Source organism: Lolium perenne, chromosome 3 (assembly GCF_019359855.2).
Source record: "Lolium perenne isolate Kyuss_39 chromosome 3, Kyuss_2.0, whole genome shotgun sequence".
Lineage (NCBI taxonomy): Eukaryota > Viridiplantae > Streptophyta > Magnoliopsida > Poales > Poaceae > Lolium > Lolium perenne.
Genome location: NC_067246.2, coordinates 272,370,584 through 272,391,566, shown reverse-complemented (window position 1 = coordinate 272,391,566; position 20,983 = coordinate 272,370,584). Strand labels below are relative to the sequence as shown.

At 48.1% G+C, this 20,983-nt stretch overlaps 3 protein-coding genes and 1 non-coding gene across 4 annotated transcripts; 1 reads left to right on the top strand and 3 right to left on the bottom strand.

Annotated features, from left to right (window-relative positions):
- Positions 1 to 1,018: 1,018 nt before the first annotated feature.
- On the bottom strand, positions 1,019 to 1,178 carry LOC127346379 (U1 spliceosomal RNA). Its single transcript, XR_007879544.1, has one exon. It is a non-coding gene; the product is annotated as a U1 spliceosomal RNA (small nuclear RNA).
- A 919-nt stretch (positions 1,179 to 2,097) lies between these two features.
- LOC127344532 (ABC transporter I family member 10) lies at positions 2,098 to 5,450 on the bottom strand. The gene is made up of 5 exons (XM_051370830.2): positions 5,079 to 5,450; positions 4,210 to 4,296; positions 3,205 to 3,330; positions 3,004 to 3,126; positions 2,098 to 2,569 (listed from the first exon to the last, which is right to left on the bottom strand). Exons 1-5 carry the CDS (start codon positions 5,364 to 5,366, stop codon positions 2,360 to 2,362), a joined length of 834 nt encoding a protein of 277 aa, XP_051226790.1. The 5' UTR covers positions 5,367 to 5,450; the 3' UTR covers positions 2,098 to 2,359.
- Positions 5,451 to 10,599: 5,149 nt separating this feature from the next.
- Positions 10,600 to 11,261, top strand: LOC127344533 (copper transporter 3-like). Its single transcript, XM_051370831.2, has one exon. The coding sequence runs from the start codon at positions 10,651 to 10,653 to the stop codon at positions 11,086 to 11,088; it is 438 nt and encodes a 145-aa protein (XP_051226791.1). The 5' UTR covers positions 10,600 to 10,650; the 3' UTR covers positions 11,089 to 11,261.
- Positions 11,262 to 18,511: 7,250 nt separating this feature from the next.
- LOC139838172 (uncharacterized) lies at positions 18,512 to 19,852 on the bottom strand. Its single transcript, XM_071827544.1, has 2 exons — positions 18,733 to 19,852; positions 18,512 to 18,549 (listed from the first exon to the last, which is right to left on the bottom strand). The coding sequence occupies exons 1-2, from the start codon at positions 19,850 to 19,852 to the stop codon at positions 18,512 to 18,514; spliced, it is 1,158 nt and encodes a 385-aa protein (XP_071683645.1).
- Positions 19,853 to 20,983: the final 1,131 nt, after the last annotated feature.

The following is a 20,983-nucleotide window of genomic DNA, read 5'->3' as shown; positions in this document are numbered from 1 at the left end:
AAGAAAGGTAAATCCCCAGTGGTAGTCTCCATTGATCCTGGACCTATAGCAAAGTGAGATTCAAGAAGCCACCTGATCAACCCTGCCAAAATTAAGAAAAGATATGCATGATATCCTGATACTTGCAAGTTCACTTGTAAATTATGCATGATATCCTTCATTGCATTCTCGACAAAAAAGATTCCTTCTTATAAAAAAAAATGAAAAAAATGATTCCTTCATTGCAAAATAAGTTGTCTTAGATTGAGTGGTCACATTTGTGAGGGATTGTTCGCCGAGCTTTGAGAACATGGACGATTTTTCCTCCAGTAGCTTGGCCGGCGTTTCGTTCTCCACAGCCATGCCTCCAGAACTCATCAGATTAGACAAATTAGCAAAGACCGTAGCTCCAAATTTGTGTCGATGGGGGCGATTACTGACCATTGTCAAGAAACAATACGACATCACCTGTGAAGGACCGAGGTGATCCGATGGGCAATGGTGATGACAGTCACCCATGAGAACTGCTGCCGTAGCGTGTTCTGGATCAGGTTATCTGTTGCGGACTTGCGGTATCTACCGAAGCAGTGGCTTCGTCCAGGATCAGTATCTTGGTCCGTCTCAGAATCACCAAACCAAGACAGCTGCGAGGGGGATTTGGGATTTCAGAATTTTCATAAGAATTAAGAATAGTAGGGTATGAATTGTATGGTTGAACACTCAAAAAAAAAAAACTGTAGGTTCAATAAATCAGACTTTGTGAGTCAAGTTTCAGCTTGTTCTTGCGGACTTCATCCCCTAGCTGACAGTGATCCAAGCATTGAAATGTAGGATAACCTTTTTCTGATGAAAAGATATACTCCGTATATCCGTTCTCATCAAGCAGAATGATGCCGGTTCCACCATTACCATCAGCAACTTTATATTTAAACGAACCATCAACAGTGAGTATCCTAGAGCTGCTCCAGGATACACGTACTTTACAAGTGATCTTGCAAGTATCAGATGATGAATAAGACAAATATTTTTTTAAATTTGGCAGGGGGCGCGCGAACGCGTACCCCCTCTACCAAAAATTATGACGTCCATTCTCCCCGTTGGGGAGATGGTAAGCAAGCACTCCTCCCAAGTGCAATGGAGGCTGCTAACCTAGGCCGCGAGCCTTCTTGATAACTCGGAGACCCCGTCCAGGTAAGTAAGGATTGAGGTAGAGATCGACCCTTTTTATAGCCTCCTCATCGTGCCTCATAGTTAGACGGGCGAGGTGGGACTAAATGCGGTGTCTACCACACGGCAGGTTATTTCTGATGACTTTCAGCTTAGTTAGTGCTCTTATTATTCGGCCTGTTGGGCTTTGTGAGAGCCCATGGTGTTTGAAGCCGTTCGTAAACCTGAACTAATCAGATCATAGCACACAACTTCTTTCCAAGGCCTGAAATGTAGGAGACTTAACGTTGATCTGCAGCTTCTTTCCACATTGTGAAGATGCTCTTGAAGTTGAGTTGCGATTTTGTTTGAAGGGTCTTGAGCTAGCCCTCGCTGGAAGCCAACTTCCTATCATTATTGATACGGATTGCAGGCAGCTCGTCTCAGCAGTTCATGCAAGTACCTCGGGTAGATCTTTTTACCTTCATACAATTTCTGAGATTTAGACAATAGCTAGTCTAGATAGACATTGTAATTTTGTAAAGGTGGATCATGGGCAGATAGGGTGAATCACTATCTTGCAAACTATTGCTAAGTAAAGATCCATTTTTACCCACAAATTAGTGGCGTCTTCAATCCCCGCTGCTTGATAAAGATCCATTTTTACCCACAAAATAAGATGTATATAGAGATGTGCTGCCTCTCTTGCTAAGTAAATGTAACCACCATATTTGAATCCTAGGAGAAGAGCCATGACCTCGTGACTGGATCACCACCCCAGGACAGATGGATCTCAATTAGAACTACTATACTTTCGTACCATAATTCTTGTCGCAGATTCGAACACATCTATGAATAAAATATGTCTAGATATATCCAAATGAACGACAAGTAGCACTAGCACAGGATTTGCCTCTGTCTTCAGATGATAATGGCATCCAACACAAAAGGACTAAAAGGGGGTACCTTGACTACTCAAGAAAACACACTGAGTCTTTTTTTAGGCCAAAGCAGGCCATAGTCTTACATGAGTGTACATCCAACATTAGAAAACAGTAAACAAGGTCAACTGAAACTCAAGTTAATGTCACTGCATCAAACCAACGTTTTAGCTACGGTGCAGCTGAGAATCACGAAGAACCCATAATTTTGTGTTGCCTACAAACAACAAACACTGATGTAGTGATGTATACAACAGCAGATAATTCTACCTATAGCTTCAGATTCCCCAGGATCAGAGCTCAAAATGACCAAAGTAGCGTGCTTGTTTCCTCTTTATAAATCTGGATACACTAGAGACATCGCCTTGAATAATTGTCCGTCCATCTTCCATGTAGATAGCACCATCTGCATATTTGAGTTCTTCTAGGCGATGCGTCACCCACAGTGCCGCAACCTCCCCACCAGCCGTTACAGAGTTCCTCACCGCCTTGACAACACCCATCTGTAATTTCATAAAATGGAGATAGCTAGTAATGGCTGATAACTACCACAGTCAATAAATAAGGGTGGTAACTGCATACAAGAAAATAACATATTTTTATTAAGGCAGCATATTTTGACAATGAATAGAGGATTTTCCATACAGAACAGCCATGTCGCTTCTAATGCATGTCAGCCACAACAAATGCGATAGAAGAATCAAATAATTGTACTACTATTTTGGAGTATATAAAGTAATACAAGCTCCTCTTGTGTCTACAACAATGAGAAGCAAAACTATATGAATTTTAATGAATAGTGCTTTCGGCACAATTGCCAAACTACTACTCCCAGGAATGAAATGCTTACTGAACATTTCTCTCTTAAATATAGTGGTTGGTACCTCGTGATAAAACGCCTAAGTATATAGAATCTAGGGATGAATAATCTTAATACCTGATCATATTCATCCAAAAATGTGGTCAGCTCATCAAGTAGAAGGACTTTGGATGCTTCAGCTAAAGCACCAGCAATGGCGACTCTCTGTTTCTGCCCACCACTCAGAGTTTGGATTGGCCTCTGTTTTGGATGAAGGATGTTTGTGAACCTTGGGCAGACAATAGATTATAATCCAAAATGTACATGTCAGCTGCATACTTGAGAGTAGCTCAACATTCCAACTGCATCCAGAGATTGTGATACTCTTGACCTAACCTCATCCAATGAAAGATTGAGCTTACCAAGACCAAATGCAACATCGGATTCCACCGTGGGCATCACAACCTGTATCCAAAGGACAGAATCCAATATTCATCCATACTACATATAATCTGAGACAGCTACATTGCTAACAAAGCTCTCACGCATCAACAATACAGATATCCTAGGATAACTCAAAACCACTGTTTTATGGTGCAAATACAATCAAGAAATATCTTAGATAATTCATTTGATTCCAGTACATACATCGAGCAACCAGCACAAAAATACAATTTGCTAAGTAAATAAACACATATTTGTAACCACAATCTTTGTCATTAGTACACGAAAAGGCTACTCAGGAAACCAATGCTGGAGTCATAGGAGAAGATCGTGGCATAATTATCCTTCTCGGTGAAACTAAAACTGCTATTGCCAGGGCTTACATCAAAGTACTATCTTATATATCAGCACTTGTATAATCTGTTTGTAGCTCATTCGTACTAGTGAGCTAAGCTCTGAATGTTAATTGCAATACATAAAACTAGATGTGGCTTCTGGAAATCATGCGGTAGATGCATTCTGTTTTTTTTTTCCACAAAATGGAGCTGGTTTAGTACCACGTCTATGTATTGCACAGCTTACATTATATCAAAACATCAAGCCATATCATTTTAACCAATGATTGGTCTAATGCAATCAACAAAGTTGTATCACCTATAGCTACACAAAGTACAGCTGGCATGCTGATAATAGCTACATTTGATACGCAATGAAGGGGCAGTGGAAGTGGCTTGCTTTTTGTATACAGAAAAGTATTATTACTAGACGTTACATGAAACAGAAGTTCTCCATTCATTTTATATTGTAAGGGAACCGATATTTTAAGACTATTTTTAATTTCACTTGATAATGCGGTCCGGCACAATTGCAGGAAGACCTCATCAAAGAGCTAGGGGTAACCTGATGATCAGGATTTTGGAATACATAGCTGAAGGGCCTATTAATATGCAATGTACCAGCAGAGGCATTTTGAAAACCTGCCAAAACCTAGAAAAAAACAAGAAGTTAGTATCCCAATAAGGTACAGTTCTGTAGTCTGATTAGGCAAAGAGAAAAAAAAAAGAACATGCAAGTAAACAGATTCAGAACCAAACTTTGTATCAGTCTGCTTTATGAAATACTCCATATTCATACCAGAATAGGTTATGCGACTTCTTTTGATTACTTTCTGGTTCTTACTTCTATTATTTTGATTCAGGTTGAACAAACATCCTGGGAAACATGAAATCACCATATGTCGATATGGTGTTCACTGCTCCAATAGTCACAGTTTCTTGATGCAAAACATTTAATATCTGATGCATGACTGATCATTTACACCTAAAGATCCTAGCATTTATGATACCAGATATAATTCCTATCAACTACCAACTTGAACTTCCTATTGTTTCCTGATGGCAGATGCCATTTTTTTCAAGAAAGATCTCATCGCAATCTCAGTAACTCCTGAGCCATTCATAGGTCTCGGCGCTTTGAGGAAAAGCTGCCACAGTCCGAAGGAGAAGATAAGTATCCTATTCAATTTCAGCCCCATACTCTGCCTATTCACACCGTGGGTAGGTTCTACACACTGGAAGAAGAAAAATCTCCTTAGAACAGCTACTCAACCATAGGTCTTGGAAATGGAATTGGTCATTCAGTATGAAATTCTGAGAAAATATTGGTCAATGACCTGATGAGCATAGTTACGAGTGTATGGATAAGAATGCGCCTGAAAGTGAGCACCAGACTCTTTCTAGTATACTAGTAATAGTTCAAAGAAGATAGACCTTGAGAAGGGTGGACTTGCCACAGCCGTTGGGGCCGAGGAGCATCCAGAGTTGCCCCGGCGGGACGCTGAGCGAGCAGTCCTTGAGCACTGGCTGCACCAGCCCCCGCCGCGTCGTTACCGAGAACTCGACCCCTCGGCCCTCGATTGCCGGCCGGGGCTGTGGAGGGGAGGCCGAGGCGAGCACTCGGCTGCGAATTCTAGAGGGAGCGGTCGGGGTGGTAGCTCGCCCGGCGGTGTAGGAGCAGCAGCAAAAGGGAGAGGCGCCGCCGGTGAGGCTGTGCGCCATCGTCGGCGACGGCGAGGGCGCTAGGAGACGATGGGCCTGGGCCGGGCCGGTACTCTGGGCGGCTTACCCCCGAAAAAGAAAAGCTTAAATCAGCCAGATGGCGAAAGCACTACACTCCTGTAATGCAATATAAGGAAAAAAATAGAATAATTCTAAAAAAAATTAAGAAGTTGAAATTCTACTCGTATATAGTATTTCGAAAAACAATGAAATGTACCCCCTTTGATTCATGGTATCATAATTTCCATTTAAATTTAAACTAGAATAAACTAAAACCACAACACTTATTACCGAGAGAGTAATTTTTTTAGCTAGATGTAAAATCACTGTACTATGGTAGTGGTAAGACTTATTTTGCATCAAGGAACTAGCCGTATTACATCCATGATATTTTTTTGCAAATTAAAGAACTTTATTGATTAATTAATGGGATTACAATTACTGACAAAAGCACCTGAGTTAGACACCTCCTGCTAATTGAACTAGCTAGCTTAGCACAAATATGAGCCGCTTGGTTAGCATTCCGCCCAATAAAAAATACTGTGAAGTTAGAAAATACTCTTGTAATTTCTTGGCATATAGATTTTAATTCTAACCTATCATGTCCTTTCTCTGCGTAGAGTTGGACAACTCTTTAGTGTCAGACTCCATAATTACACGACTGTAGCCTCGATCGAATGCTAGGCGAGTCTCTAATTATAACACATGTGCTGTCAGACATGTTGCTAGACTCATCACTGAAGCTCGTGTTGATACTTATTTTCAAAGTGCCTTCCTGAGGGGGAGCCCAACGAGATTTAATCATGCTAGTTTGGCTGCCTTCTACTTTCTTGTTTTGGATAGATTGATTGTACTCTGAATTATCCATTGAATCGACTTCGACACTTATCTTCAACTTTCACCATGATTGTGAGCATTGTGCTCCTGCCAGATCATCCAACACCCGAAAAGCATTTCAGCAACAACTTCAAATATGATGTTTTGTATACGCTGGTTCTTAGATTCTAGGAAAATTAAATTTAAAAAATTAGTTGTCCATGTACCAGGATGTTCAAATTTTAAGCTATAAGATGGAAAATTGTTAAGTACTCCCTCTATTGCATACCGTTTGTCGTAGTTTTAGTTCAATTGCTAAATCATGATAAAAAGAATAATGAAACGGAGGAAATAACATCAAAGAGATGAAAGGGGATGACTATATATTCTTCAATACAAACATACTCTTATTATATTATGCACAAACACTACGTTCCCTCTCTCTGAGGCCCCTTTGTAAAATCATCAACCACCGGAATGTGTTGTTATGGAAGAAAGTGTTGATTGGTCGCAACATGAAATATAATCTAACTCCACTTTCGCGAGAAAGGGCACCAATTTAGCAGTCACGCGCATGACTCTTGGTGGTTCTCGAGGCAGCATAGCGTTGTCATCTTTGAAACACAAACCCTAATATTATTTTCCACACCACCTTTGATGCCCTGCATGACTAGCATCATAAGAGATGTTGTCGCTACCTATTCCATTGTCATCGTGTTGCCAACTATAGAGATCATATTTGGTGATCTTGTTTCCTATGATCTGGCCATCGTGCGCGTTAGTGCTTCAAAGAAGCATCTAAGTTTCTTTCCATGCCTCTTGGTGTAGTCCCTGTCTCGACTCGCCACGCTTCTTCGCCCAGTAATCGCGCAACCTCAATTCAGTAGTGGAAAGAAGCTTGTAGGCCAACCTTCGTTGCTCTGGTGTTTGATTGCACCTTCCTCCCCCTTCCACGAAAAATGTGCAGCTATATTCTAGTCTAGTTGAACATGTTGTGTTGTTTTGCTGCGAGCTTCAAGACTTCCTAGCATGGGTTGAGATGTTTCTGTTTTGTCAGAGTGGGCCTGCCAAGAGCAACTCCCGGTTGTGCTTGATGTCTCTACTCCGCCTACGATCCTTGTAGGTTATATAGATGATAACAAGAAGGAATGCACGGTTGTTTATCCCCCGCAGGGGTCATCGCTTTGGTGACGGTGATCATGCCAGAGCTTCAGAAGCTGTGTAGGGAGCCCGCTCCTCCTTTATTGATGGTGCATCTAAATTCGTAAGGTGGACTTCTCGGCAGTGGCTTCCACGTCACCGTCTCTAGATTCTTGCTAGCCGGTTAATTCATTGGTTGGAGAGGTTCATGTGATGTTTTATTGGTGCCCAACTGCCCGAGTGCATTGTCTATGTGGCTCTTAGTGGGTGAGGAAGTTGTGGCATTTGGTGTGTTGCCATATGTTTTCGGGACGCTCTTCACATAAAATCTTTGTGAATTTGCCGCTAGCTTGGAGTGCTACCCCTAGATCCCGCAAGACAATTGGTTACGTCTTGATGAAGAAGGCAAGTAGGATGTAAGCACAAATAATGTGGTAACTAGACATCACTCAGGTATTATGGAGGAGAAAACATTCAAGATCGGAAGCAAGAAGTGTGGCGCCACAAGACGTTCGTGAATGTTTAATGGGTGACTCGTATTTTCATGGTGACTTGTCCAATACTCCCGTTTGATGTGTTATTGTTGGGGATTCTTTTGTGATGTGGTAATCCATGTGCGAGGGATATGCGGTTGTAGGGTGTGGGAAGTGTCTAGATGGTGGAGCTTATTGCTTTAGGACCAGTCTAAATGTGATTTTTTTTGTACCAGTTTCTATAGAGTTGTTTGTCGCCTAATTAAACATTATTATAATCCTTAATTAATCTATGAGGTAATTTTTTGGCTGCGTTTCGAAACTATTTTGTTGGACACTATCAAGGACTATACAAATGTGATGAAAGCATGGACCATACGCGCCTCTCGTTGTGCTGACTTGACGCTTCCTAGCACATCGGAGTGTAGGTTCCCTCACATAGTGTTGGGATATGCTAACTAGGTATACCACGGGGGGTCCTGATTCCGAAAAGTCCGGGTGGCCCAAAGATGTTGGTGAGCCATACAACCCACCGGTCGGTCTAGTTACCAGAGATTCCGAAGGTAGGATCCGACCTGGAGACGAAGCTATCGGATCTGACCCATATTCAAGGAAGGTCGGATCCGTGACGCGCAAGACAAGGAATCATGTACATAGTCTAGGATTAGTCGTACCTGGCAAGATCTCTACCCCTTGTAACCCTAGATCCGGAGCATTTATAAGTCAGATCCTAGGTGCCCTTAGGGCAAGAAAGAACTCATTTTAGTCGCACACATGTTGCCTTATAGTGAATTATAGCAGCACGTAGGATCTCGCCATTGTTGCGAGGTCTGGAGTTGGGTAACTCATGTGACCCCATCTAGGTGACTCCTCGCCCTATGGCTCCCCCTCTCTCTCTCCCCTCCGTGAGGCTCCCCTCACGGGAGACTCGTCGAATATGCAACGACACATAGGGTGTTTCCCTTCCTAAGGGTATCTCCAACGGCCTGATGCAGACGGATGCAGAGCGACTATTTGCATCTGCGAGGTCAAAAAATGGGTCTGCATCCCATCCTAGCGGCCCAACGCATAATAATCGGACTGTCTACAGGGACGCAAACGCAGCCCAAATTTGCTCCGTGGATGCGTCTCCGCGGACGCTACGCGGACACAGCACGCGTCCGCTCCTTTCTCCATCAAGCCCACCTGGCAGCGATCCCCTCTGCTTCGTCTTCTGCGCGGTGCCTTAGCACTAGCGGTCTCGCTTCCGTGTGTGCACAACAAATTAATGGCGCGCAACGATGCATATTTCCTAGGCTGCCTAGCAATGGGTGCCACCGCCCCCTTGGCTGCCTCCGACGTATAAAATGGGGCGTTGGCGCTTCCATTCCCTCACACAACCCTAGCCGCCTCCTCGTTCCCTAAGCTTGCGCCGCCACCCACCTTCTCTATGTCTACATTCTCCCCACGATCTCCATGGCTCCCAGGGGAAAGGGCGCCGCGGTAGAGGCCGCCATGGCCGGGGAAGGGGTAGGGGCGGCTGTGCTAGATCTTTCGCGCCTCCACGCTCTCCCTCCCCAGCGGGCTGGGGGTGACCGCACACCATGCACTTCGAGTTCGTCCTCCACATCACGGAGGACCCTCGGCAGGAAGAGGCTCCCGGAGAAGTTCGCGGAGTTTGTCGCCGGCGGGGACACGACCCAGGTGCACCTCTGGGAAGCCAGCTGCGGCGTTTGTCGATGGCCCATTGAGGTCACTTTTTACGGGCAAGGAGCCATGTCCTCGACCGAGGCTTCGACACGTTTTCCCGCGAGCACAACCTGGAGGTCGGGTGCCCGCTGCACTTCTTCTACGAAGTTGACGGCGAGTTGACCGTCAAGGTATTTGACTACTCATCCTTCCGCATGCACTACCACGGCGATGAATCTAGTGATGCCAGTGGCACCAACGACGGCCGGTTGTAGGTTTATAGGGTGTTCTTTCGTTGCATCGAATATGGCAAGGGCCAATTGAAGCCACTAGTATAGGTTTCTAGATGTTCTTCCGTCAGAGCGAGGACGCAGACAAACCCCTCTAATTTGGGTGACTGGATGTTCTTTTTTCAGAGCAAAGATGGCGAGTAGAAACCCCTAGTTAGGTTTTCTTATTTTGCAACGTTTTAAATTCCTTTAGAACCTATGTAATATGTCTATCTATGAATGAAAATGAAATAAAAAAAACAGTAAAATGCGTTAGGCCACTGGGGCATCCCAGACACAAACGAACATCCGTGGCCGGAAGGCTATTTCCGTGTCCGCATGCCGACGCAAACGGACGTGCACGGAAACTTTTTTGTGTTCGAAATGCGTTGGCCCGCTAGAGATGCCCTCCCTTCTACATTTAAATCAGGGACTCAGCACCAAGTAATATGAAGCGGAGAGACTACTGCTTTGTTTTTCAGCGTTTTCATGGTACTCGAAGCACTTGAATAGGAAATGGCTCCGCTATCGTTCAGTTTTCCATGTACACCATCTGATACTCTGGATAAATATTTTAGAAGTTGGCTTGCAAGCAAAGACCACCTCTCGCCCGGAGAAGTTGAGCTAGCTCCTGCAAGTTGTAACCTATCCTCGAAGATGCCGTGGATTGAGATCTGATAATTTGGATCGCGACTGGACTCGCCTCGCGTCTCAATGAGCTTTGGATCGCGTCTGACTCTGACCTAGCGGCCAGATACATGCAGCTGCAAGTAGCCCAATAACGTTGTACTGTACTTCCGCTCCCTGTGTCGTACGGGCGTACTGCACACTACACACGCGCTGGCCTCATAAATACGCCCACCGGGCGCCCCCAGATGCAACATCGAAACCTCCCACACGAATCAGCGGCGGCTAGCGATGGACATGGGAGGGCACGGCATGGGCATGGGCCCGGCGGCGGCGCCCGTAGTCAGGCGGAAGCACTACATGCACATGACCTTCTACTGGGGCACGCAGTCGGAGATCCTCTTCGACGGCTGGCCCGGCGCGCGCGGCGGCATGTACGTGCTCGCCCTCGCCGCCGTCTTCGCCCTGGCCGTCCTCGTCGAGTTCCTCGGCTCCTTCCTCTCCAAGCGCGGCCGAGGCGTGGCGGCCGGGGCGGCGGCGCACGCGTTGCGCGTGGGGCTGGCCTACGTGCTCATGCTCGCGCTCATGTCGTTCAACGTCGGCGTGCTCCTCGCGGCCGTCGCCGGGCACGCGGCGGGGTTCCTGCTGTTCCGGGGCGGCCTGTGCGGCCGGCGGGCGCAGGTGGAGGACGGGGCCAAGGACTACCACGCGGCGACGGCGGCATGCTAGGTCTTCGTCGATCTATCTTTACCGGCAAGCAGGTTTGGAAAGGTTGTTGGCGTGATGTGATCCCTGGACGTCCTTCCGTTGGCACGGTGCGTGCAAATTTCGTGTTGGACGTCCCGTTTGTTAACTGTAGCGCGTCTCATCTGGCTGCCAGATTGTATGGTAATTAATTGATGGTGTACACTGTCGGTCTGTAAATGCAGTATACTAGTACTGCATTTGCTATTTATGATATATTTTGATGGTAGTCCGGGTATACATACTTGACTTATTTGCATTTGTATCCACATTTCCTTTATCCTTTATCACCTTCTATCCGTCGGATTCCAAATAAATAGCCCCTATTAATTCTCAGAGATAGTCACTAGGAAATATCAAACACACCATAACCATTTATCTCTAAAAATAGAAATTCTCCACTAGCTGATTTGCATGCTTCCTAGTGCATCCACGTTATCCTCTAATTCTCGTGACCCTGCTCGCTTCCTCGTTGCATTCATTCACGCAGTTCCTTAACATGGGCCTGGTGAAGCCAATTCGGCTTTGGTGGGCTGGCCATGCCACCTGGGTTGGACGTCCCTTCACGGGCTCGCACAGGCGGCACAGCCATGGTGCATGGACTGCTAGCCATTCGTTTAGAAGAGAAAAAAAAAAAGCAATACCTGTTCATATAGTTCTGTAATCACTGGTAATGTCTCCTCTGCTGCAGCGGCCTAAGGCGTCGCCGCCACTAATTCTCACGCAACTTCCATATGCATTCCAATCGCTTCATTTTACCGCCCACCGTAGTCGCTTCACCTCCCATATCAAGCCGTTCGTCGATTCATATAAGGTGGCAGCAGAGCATATGCATTAGTCAAGTAGAAGCCATCGTTTCTGCTCCGGGATGCCACCATCGGGCGACTGGTTTCACGTGAGCTAGATACATCCAAATTTATACACATCTTTTTATGGATGGAGGAAGTATTAAACAGTGTTCTGCTAAGTTGCACTTCTATCTGGAGCGTATGTTGTACTGATCTTTTTTTGCCTTTTCATAACCACTACATGTTATTTATGACTTATGAGGTGTTCACATGGCTCATGTTAACTGAATCTTTGTAAACAATTAAGACACATTCTGCGGGGTACTTATTCGATTGCTATATTATTACTCTCTAGGTTCTTTTTTCAAAGTGGGTACCATGAGGAGTGTGCAAAATGGCACCACTGCAGTTTTCAACAAGTGAGGGCATGGTAGGTAGGCCTCTTGCAAATTTTCAAGAATTATCTCAGCTTTGAGCCATATAATGAATTACTGGCCCAAACGGGTGGTACTATAGTATTAATCGTTTATTAATTGTTTCAAAATGCATGAATTTTACACAAACATGTTGAGGGCATTTTTCTGAAAATTTTGGTACATTATACATAATTTGTTGATATCGAATGAAATAGTTATGAAATCAACAAGGTTAAATCACTTTCTGAAAAACAAAGTTAAAAGAAAAACTACTTGTACCCTTGGACATCTAGCCACCGAGGCTGACAAGTGGGCCGTGGTCTACTGTTATTGCCTCTTAGGCTAGCTGGCCCATTTTAACCCACCGCGGACCAATGCTAAAAACGAATTCCCACCTCTCTTTTTTTTTCTCCCAACAAGTGGGATCCACATGTAAGCTCCATCTCCCCAAATCCCTACTCATGCTCGCATATGGGGGAGGGTCGGACGAATCGACCGAGGTCACACGCTGTCGCTACCGGTTAATGCCGAAGCTGGGGCGAGAGAGGTGAGATCTAGTCCTCCTACAACACTTCACCTCGATGCCGCCCTTGACCTCGTCGTCAAACACCTTACATGCACCTCCGTGGCGGCGCCAGAGATGGGCGATGCATTGTCCGTGATTGGGAGCTCGTAGTGACACGCCATGTGGCCAGCCCGGCATCGTCCCATCCTTAGAGCGTGGCCATTCTGGCATTGTCCACTCCTTAGCCCTCTTGCATGGTGCCACTGAAGACAGTGGCTCACCAGGGCACCTGCCATAGATGTGTGGTCATGTCTGGCATCTCCGGTGTCCCCTTGTTGCTCACACTTCGTCCCGGTTACCGGCGTGCTTGCCAAGAAGCGGATCAGCGACCCCGGCCTAGACCTCTCCCTCTCGAACAGCGATCACTGGAGCTGAGAAAAACAAGAACCTAGATAGGCCTATACTGTAGAAACCAAAAAAAAGCGAAGGGGCAAAACGTAAACTTCTAACTGCCCCGGCCACATTTTCATACTATAATTTAAGTCTTTTTGGATTTGCTTAAATTATTTGTATGTGGACCATTTTGAACCATCTGCGCTAATGGCCTATGAAAGTTAGGTGGCTAAAAGCAATTGCAGGCAACGATGGGCATGTAAGTCCATGTCAAGGAACTGGAGGTTTGCATAGCAAATCGCCCAGAGTGGTAGGCATTCGTCCGTGTGGCTTCTTATATATTCAGCTCCCGACCCTTCTCCCTCTCTCCTAGTCTCCGTTGCTTAGAGCATCCTCACCCGCACGCTCTATATGGTAGCCAGCAATAGTGTCGATGCAGCTGTATGGGACGTGTCGGCGGGAACTCCTTAGTTTAGGGACGACCGCTCCACACTGGTGCGCTTCATATGCCCCCCACCCAACCCAAAAAAATGATATTTCTTTTTTCACGAAATTATAACATTTTTCATAGTTCAAACAATAATTTAAAGTGTATTTACAATTTTTAAACACATACATTATTTCACACAAATATTTCAAAAATACAAATTAAAGTATCCATGTAAGAATCAAATAAATTGCAATCCAACAAGTTCATGAATCATGGGGTGTATCCTCTCCGCATTCACAAATACTCAACTAGATCATTCTATAGTTGAGTATGAAAACCTTCATGTCACAAAATAAGAATCCTTCTCGAAGCAGGATCTGAAAATGCCTTCACAAATATATCATATTGTGGATAGATACCGTCGACTAGATAGTACCCTTCTTGTATGTGTGGTTGTTGATCTCGAAGTTGACCGGCGGAGCATGTTCCTCAGGTATCCTTGCAAACACTAGATAGCGTTGCAACACGTTCATATCGTTCTGAGTTCCTGCCATGCTGGAGAAAGTAGTGTTCCAAATTCCGAGGCCTGCCAAGCAAATAGACAATTCTTCCATCCCAGTGCATGCCGTCAATACTCTCGAGTAGCGCCAACGGGAACCTCTCGCTCATTTTGTGCCAGAATCCGACCAGTATAATTTGCGTTGGGTGCCCTCAAATAGTCTGGCCCAAGCATTGCAAGCCGGTGCAGTCTTTTTTGCACATGAAGTATGTGTCGTACTTCCCCACTCCGAACATAATCTCCATGAACAGATCCTTCTTCCGAAATCAAAGTGCCAAATATCCTTGGATGTATGTGTTGCATCACCGGCAAAGTAGTCGGAGTCAAGTAGCAGTTCTCCATCTTGCCGATGCCGGTCCTAGTTCAGCGCCTTCCCAACCCTCGAACCGCCACGCCGAGGGATGACGAGTACGTGCTGGTGAATGCAGAGAAGGTTGATCAACATCAACAACTGTTGTTGCCGCTTGACGGTGGCATTGGCTTCCTCCTGCATGAATAACTGCACCATCATCTCACCGTCTTTGTCCACCGCGGCAATCCGTCGAACTCCTTGTGGGCGGTGGGTGACGGGAAAGCCGTCGATACCGACGGCAGGTTCGGCAAAACCAGCGGTGGGAGATGGCTGAGGTGTCAGTGGTACCTACAACGACGGTTTTGGGTGGGAGGGCAGAGGTCAGACATGGGAGAGGTGACGATGGTGATTTAGAGGGGTGGGAGACGGATCGGGAGGGGGCAGAGCAGGTGGGGAATGAGCATGTTTTGCTACCAAGAGGATCCCACGGGGCGAAATTCTATGTGGACAGGCTGGCGCCCCCAACTCGACAGCTGGCTTAAACCCCAGCGATTTTATTTGGGCTCCAAAACAGGACTGCTACTTTTAGAACGTGTTGGTGTGAGCTTAAAAATATCGCCAACCCTCAAATTGTTATTCGGGTCGTTACGGGTGTCAGTGAAGATGCTCTTACTAAATAATTGCCGTGTTGCGCTCTCCATAAAAAGAAAGTAGAAAGCTTCTGAGGTCTGTAATAGGCCTGGGTACTTGCCGATGTCCAAAGTTAGAGACAGCCGGGTGAATGGGTTGGCTACGAATTACAGCCAGCCAGGCACGGACGCAGGCATGTAGAACACGGGCAGCAATCTTAATCATTTTATGGGATCCTTCCCACACTCCCACTTGATCGATCGATCGGGGATTCAGGATGTTGTGAACGTAACCTTCTGCTCCAAGAATCTGGCCCCATAGTGGCTGTGATCCGTGTCTGAAAGCTACAGTTCTTCCTCAAGCAAGTTCGCATACTGTAGAAAGGTTGCTAGGGTTTGGGGGAAGCCTCTCACGGTAATACGTGGGGTTCCAGGTGTTTATATAATGGGCCAAAGGCCAAGAGTTAGAGTACAATACAATTAGGGTACAAAAGTAAATAGAACTACTATACACGCTAATACATACGCTAACACCCCCCCGCAGTCACAGCGGGAGGTTCTCGAACGCAGAGACTGGACCGAAAGTCAAGAAACAGCTGAGTCGGCAACCCCTTGGTCATCACATCAGCAAACTGAAGCGCAGAGGGAACATGTAGAACACGAACTTCCCCAAGGGACACCTTCTCGCGAACGAAGTGAATGTCAATCTCAATATGTTTGGTGCGGCGGTGTTGCACCGGATTAGAGGACATGTAGATAGCAGAGACGTTGTCACAGAAGACAACGGTCGCAGAACTGAGAGGTCGATGAAGCTCCTGCAAGAGCTGGCGAAGCCAACAGCACTCAGCAACCACATGTGCCACGGCTCGGTACTCAGCTTCTGCACTAGAGCGAGAAACGGTGGTCTGCCTCTTGGATGACCAAGAGATCAGGCTATCACCATAGTATACGCAGTATCGATATCCCGATGTGGAGCGGCGTGTGTCAGGACACCCAGCCCAGTCAGCATCGGAGTAGGCGGTAAGAGCTGTAGAAGAGGACGCGGACAGATGAAGGCCGAGATCCAAGGTTCCACGAACGTAGCGGAGAACACGCTTCACAAGAGCAAGATGTGGCTGTCTGGGAGCATGCATATGAAGACATATCTGCTGTACCGCGTATGAAAGGTCCGGACGCGTCAGAGTAAGGTACTGAAGAGCACCTGCAAGACTCCGGTAATCCGTAGCATCAGTGACGAGTTCACCTCCAATGTCAGAGAGCTTGGCCTGAGTATCGATCGGTGTGGTACAGGGATGACAGTCAGACATGCCAGCCCGTTGAAGGAGATCAACGGCGTACTGGCGCTGAGACAGAAACAGCCCAGTAGAAGAGCGACGAACAGCAATGCCCAGGAAGAAGTGTAGGTCGCCGAGATCAGTCATAGCAAACTCACTGTGTAATCTGTCTAGAAGATGCTGCAGAAACGCAGATGATGAAGCAGTGACTATGATGTCGTCAACATACAGCAGGAGATAGGTTGTGTCAGCAGCAGACCGAAGAACAAACAATGATGTGTCCGTCACGGAAGCAACAAAGCCAATGGTGGAGAGATAAGCAGCAAATCGTTGGTACCAGGCACGAGGAGCTTGCTTCAAACCATAGAGGGACTTGTGCAGACGGCAAACATGATCGGGATGAGCAGGATCAACAAAGCCAGGTGGCTGCTGACAATAGACAACCTCATCCAGATAGCCATTGAGAAAGGCGTTCTTCACATCAAGCTGGCGAATTGGCCATGAACTGGAAACAGCAATCTGAAGGACCAGATGGATCGTGGCTGGTTTAACAACCGGACTGAAGGTCTCATCGTAGTCCAAACCGGGGCGTTGGGAGAACCCACGCAGAACCCAACGAGCCTTATAGCGAGCCAAGGTACCATCGGAGTGAAACTTATGACGAAAAATCCACTTCCCGGAGACCACATTTGCCTGAGGTGGACGCGGAACAAGAGACCAAGTTTTGTTGTCCAGGAGAGCTTGGTGTTCGTCAGCCATGGCTTGACGCCAGAGAGGATCTTGCATTGCTTGTCGGAATGTCGTGGGCACGGGAGGGGCCACGGAGTCCACAGCAGAAAGATCCAGGCGATGAACAGGACGAGGCACACGACCAGAGCGTGTCGGCTTGGGTGCAGAAGGCTCGGGCCGGGCAGCGGCGCGCGAGCGAGGCGAGACAGGCGCGGGAGCACTGTGTCCTGCCGTGGCAGACGAAGAGGTCGGGGCAGGCTGCCGTGGCTGCCGTTGCTGCCGTGAGGCAGCGACCGGCGATCCCGCTGCCGCGGGTGGAGAAGCAGCCGAGCGTGAGGGAGTGCGGGGTGGCACGGGCGGGGCTGGCTTCCGTATGTCGGTGAAGAGGAAGTCCAGCCGCCGTGGCGTGGGCGTGGCAGTAGACACGCCCGAAGTGGTCGCTGCAAGCTGAAACGGAAATACACCTTCGTCGAAAACAACATGTCGAGAGATTATTATTTTCCCGGAGGATGGATCAAAGCAGCGGTAGCCACGGTGTTGAGACGGATAGCCAAGAAACACGCATGGGACCGATCGGGGGCGAAGTTTGTGTGCAGCCGTAGATGCAACATTGGGATAGCAGAGACATCCGAAGACACGCAACGAGTCATATTTGGGAGAACGACCATAGAGTTGTGTGTACGGAATCATTGACCCAATAGCCTTGCAAGGACGGCGATTAAGGAGAAAGGTCGCGGCAGCAAGAGCTTCAGCCCAAAAACTCTCAGGCATGTGAGCATGAAACATGATGGTGCGCATTGTATCGTTGATGGTACGAATGGCACGCTCAGCCTTGCCATTTTGTTGTGAAGTGTAAGGACACGACAGACGGAGAGTGGTGCCGTGTTGTGCAAGAAGATCATCAACGACAGAGTTAAGGAACTCGGTGCCGTTGTCCGTTTGCATGGAACGGATGGTGGTACCAAACTGAGTGCGTACATAGGCGAAAAATTTAGCAAGAGTGCTGGAGACGCTAGATTTTTGGCGTAGCGGAAATGACCAGTAAAAGTGAGAATAATCATCGACAATAACAAGGTAATATCGAAAACCAGAATTACTAATAATTGGTGATGTCCACAAATCACAATGTATCAACTCAAACTTGGTACTAGACGCAGAAGTAGACGAACTAAACGGAAGGCGCACATGTTTGCCTAGCTGACAGGCATGACAGACATGAGGCCGCCGCAATTTATTACACTTGATAAAAGAAAGACTCTGGAGCGCCGACATAGCATCGTGACCAGGATGACCAAGTCTTTGGTGCCAGAGATCGGCGTTGGTGGAGACAAGCATGGCGGTGGTGGGTGGTGCTCGACGAGGGGTGCCAGGAAACGTGTAGAGATCCCCTTCACTATTGCAGCGAAGGATCACACGACGAGTCTTCGTGTCCTTCAAGAGAAAAACCAAGAGAGTCAAACTCAACAGAACATGAATTGTCACGAGTAAATTTGCGAATAGATAGGAGATTGCGAATTAAACGTGGGACAAGGAGAACATGGTTGAGTTTAAACACATGACCAGAAGGAGAGCGAAAAGAGGTGGAGCCATAGGAAGAGATTGGTACAGAGGTACCGTTCCCAACAGTGACGAAGTGTGGAGAGGATAGAGGGGCGGAGAACTGGATGTTACCCTCGTCGTTCGTCATGTGAGACGTGGCGCCAGAGTCCATGACCCAGCCACCCTGCTGGTACATCGAGTTGAGGGCAGCGATGAGGCCGGCGTTGTCCCGGGCGGGCGAAGGCGATGTCGAGGTCGAGGGCGCGGACTGGAACATGGGCGCGTTGATTGTGGTGTAGGCCTGAGGACGGGGGCCGAGGATGCCAGCGCCCGTAGGAGGGCGCCACTGTCCAGCGCCAGGGGAGATGCAGAACCAGGGGCCCGTAGGCGCAGGGGTGGGCGCGCGGTTGGGCGCGGCGGCCTGGGCGGTGGCGGTCTTCTTCTTGCCTTTGCGAGACCGGCCAGAGTTGGACGACCCGCCTTGACAGGCTGTGCCCGCGCACGGTGGTGTAGGAGGCGCCGGGCGCATGGCCTGGGCGACGAGGGCAGTGGAGGCGGCGTTAGCAGCCGCGTTGGCCTGTTGCATCTCCTCCATGAGGAGCATGCTCCGAACACGGATGAAAGTGGGCAGCGGGTCCGTCATTGAGATCACGGTGGCCGCGGAGGAGAACCGAGGCCCGAGGCCGCGCAGAGTGTTGAGGACGAGCGCGCGGGCCGAGACCGGGGAGTCGTTGTCGGCGAGGGCGTCGGAGAGTTGCTTCTGGCGGCGGCAGTACTCGGTGATGGAGGACGTGCCCTGGACCAGCTGGCGAAAGTCGTTGTCGAGGTAGATCGCCTTGCTGGCCTTGTTGGCGGAGAAGAGCTCGTAGATGGCCAGCCAGAGCTGGCGGGCGGTCTGGTTGCTGGCGAGGACCATGTCGGCAACGTCCTCGTCGATGGCCGCGTGCAGATGGTTGAGCACGGTGTAGTCCTCCGCCATCCATGCGCCGTTGGTAGGAGCAGCCTGAGTGGTGCCGTCGATGTGGCCGATGAGGCCGGCACGGCCGAGCGAGGCGCGGAGGTAGATCGCCCACTTGGTGTAGTTCCCGGCGTCAAAGGAGAGGACGACGGGCGAGACGGAGCGGGCAGCACCGGCGGGAGACAGAGCGCCCGCGGTGGTGGACACGATGGCTCCGGAGGTGGAGTTGAGGGCCATCGTGGGGTGCAGCGGAAGGTGAGGCCGGCGGCTAGATGGACTAGGGCGGCGGCTAGGGTTTTGGATCGGGAGAGATCAATCTGATACCATGTAGAAAGGTTGCTAGGGTTTGGGGGAAGCCTCTCACGGTAATACGTGGGGTTCCAGGTGTTTATATAATGGGCCAAAGGCCAAGAGTTAGAGTACAATACAATTAGGGTACAAAAGTAAATAGAACTACTATACACGCTAATACATACGCTAACACATACACACCCACCATGCCAAACAGGAGTAACACATGGCGTATGTATTACTGAATGGAATTCGTACGTACGAGCAAAGTGGAGTATCTACTTTTACACTTCCAGGTGTTCGCTGAGCTTTTCTCTGTTTTCAAGAAAGGTGAAAGGTGCGAGTATAATGGAGAACACTGAAACTCGTGAACTTCTAGTCCCTTTTTCAAATAGAAGTAGTAACTGATCAAGCATGTTTTTTTTTTGGATAAAGAAGGAGAATTTTTTTTTTTTTGAAACGGAGGCAAAAGCTTTGCCTCATCCATTAATTAAGAAGAAAGTGCCCAATTTTTAGGAGAAAATTGGGCGAAAACCAACAACACACACTGGACACCCCGGCCAACCTGGCTACCCACACGGTGCACACACGCCAGCGAGAAGAAAAGCCATCGATGAGGATGTCATCGAGCGTCATCGTCGTCACTCCTCCACGAGCCAGCGATTTCGACTTCACCTTAAACGACCGCCACCGAGACCCTCGCCGCGAACGACACTGGAGCCAATGTGAGCCTATGCCAAACAGTCGACCCCCAAGCACGTCGAGGAGGAGGCAGCTCCGACTTCAACCGTGATCTTCAAAGGAGAAAGTTGCACGCCTTGCACCGACGCAAGCACCAATCAAGTGGCATCGTTGCCACAAGTCGCCTCGCAGCTCCGACTTCACCATCACGGCAGGGGTGACGAAGGACATGCCGCAACTCCGATCCGCTCACCATTGTCATCGTTGCCACGCAGCCCACGACGCCAACACCAACCATCTTCCACGGGTCCCTCCGACCAAAGCAGCTCCAAATCGATGCCCCCAAGAGGGAAGACGACACAAAAGCGCCGCCACCGACCGATCACGGCGGATCTA

Bases quoted from the DNA above. Each gene is read 5' to 3' on its own strand.
- LOC139838172 (XM_071827544.1), bottom strand. From the start codon at position 19,852: ATGGCCCTCAACTCCACCTCCGGAGCCATCGTGTCCACCACCGCGGGC. The intron at 18,550-18,732 runs GTACCTCTGTAC...TTTCTCTTGAAG, and splicing joins CTTCGTCACTGTTGGGAACG to GACACGAAGACTCGTCGTGT.
- LOC127344533 (XM_051370831.2), top strand. From the start codon at position 10,651: ATGGACATGGGAGGGCACGGCATGGGCATGGGCCCGGCGGCGGCGCCC.
- LOC127344532 (XM_051370830.2), bottom strand. From the start codon at position 5,366: ATGGCGCACAGCCTCACCGGCGGCGCCTCTCCCTTTTGCTGCTGCTCC. The intron at 3,331-4,209 runs GTTACCCCTAGC...CTTTGGATACAG, and splicing joins TCCAAAATCCTGATCATCAG to GTTGTGATGCCCACGGTGGA. The intron at 3,127-3,204 runs GTATGCAGCTGA...CATCCAAAACAG, and splicing joins GAATGTTGAGCTACTCTCAA to AGGCCAATCCAAACTCTGAG.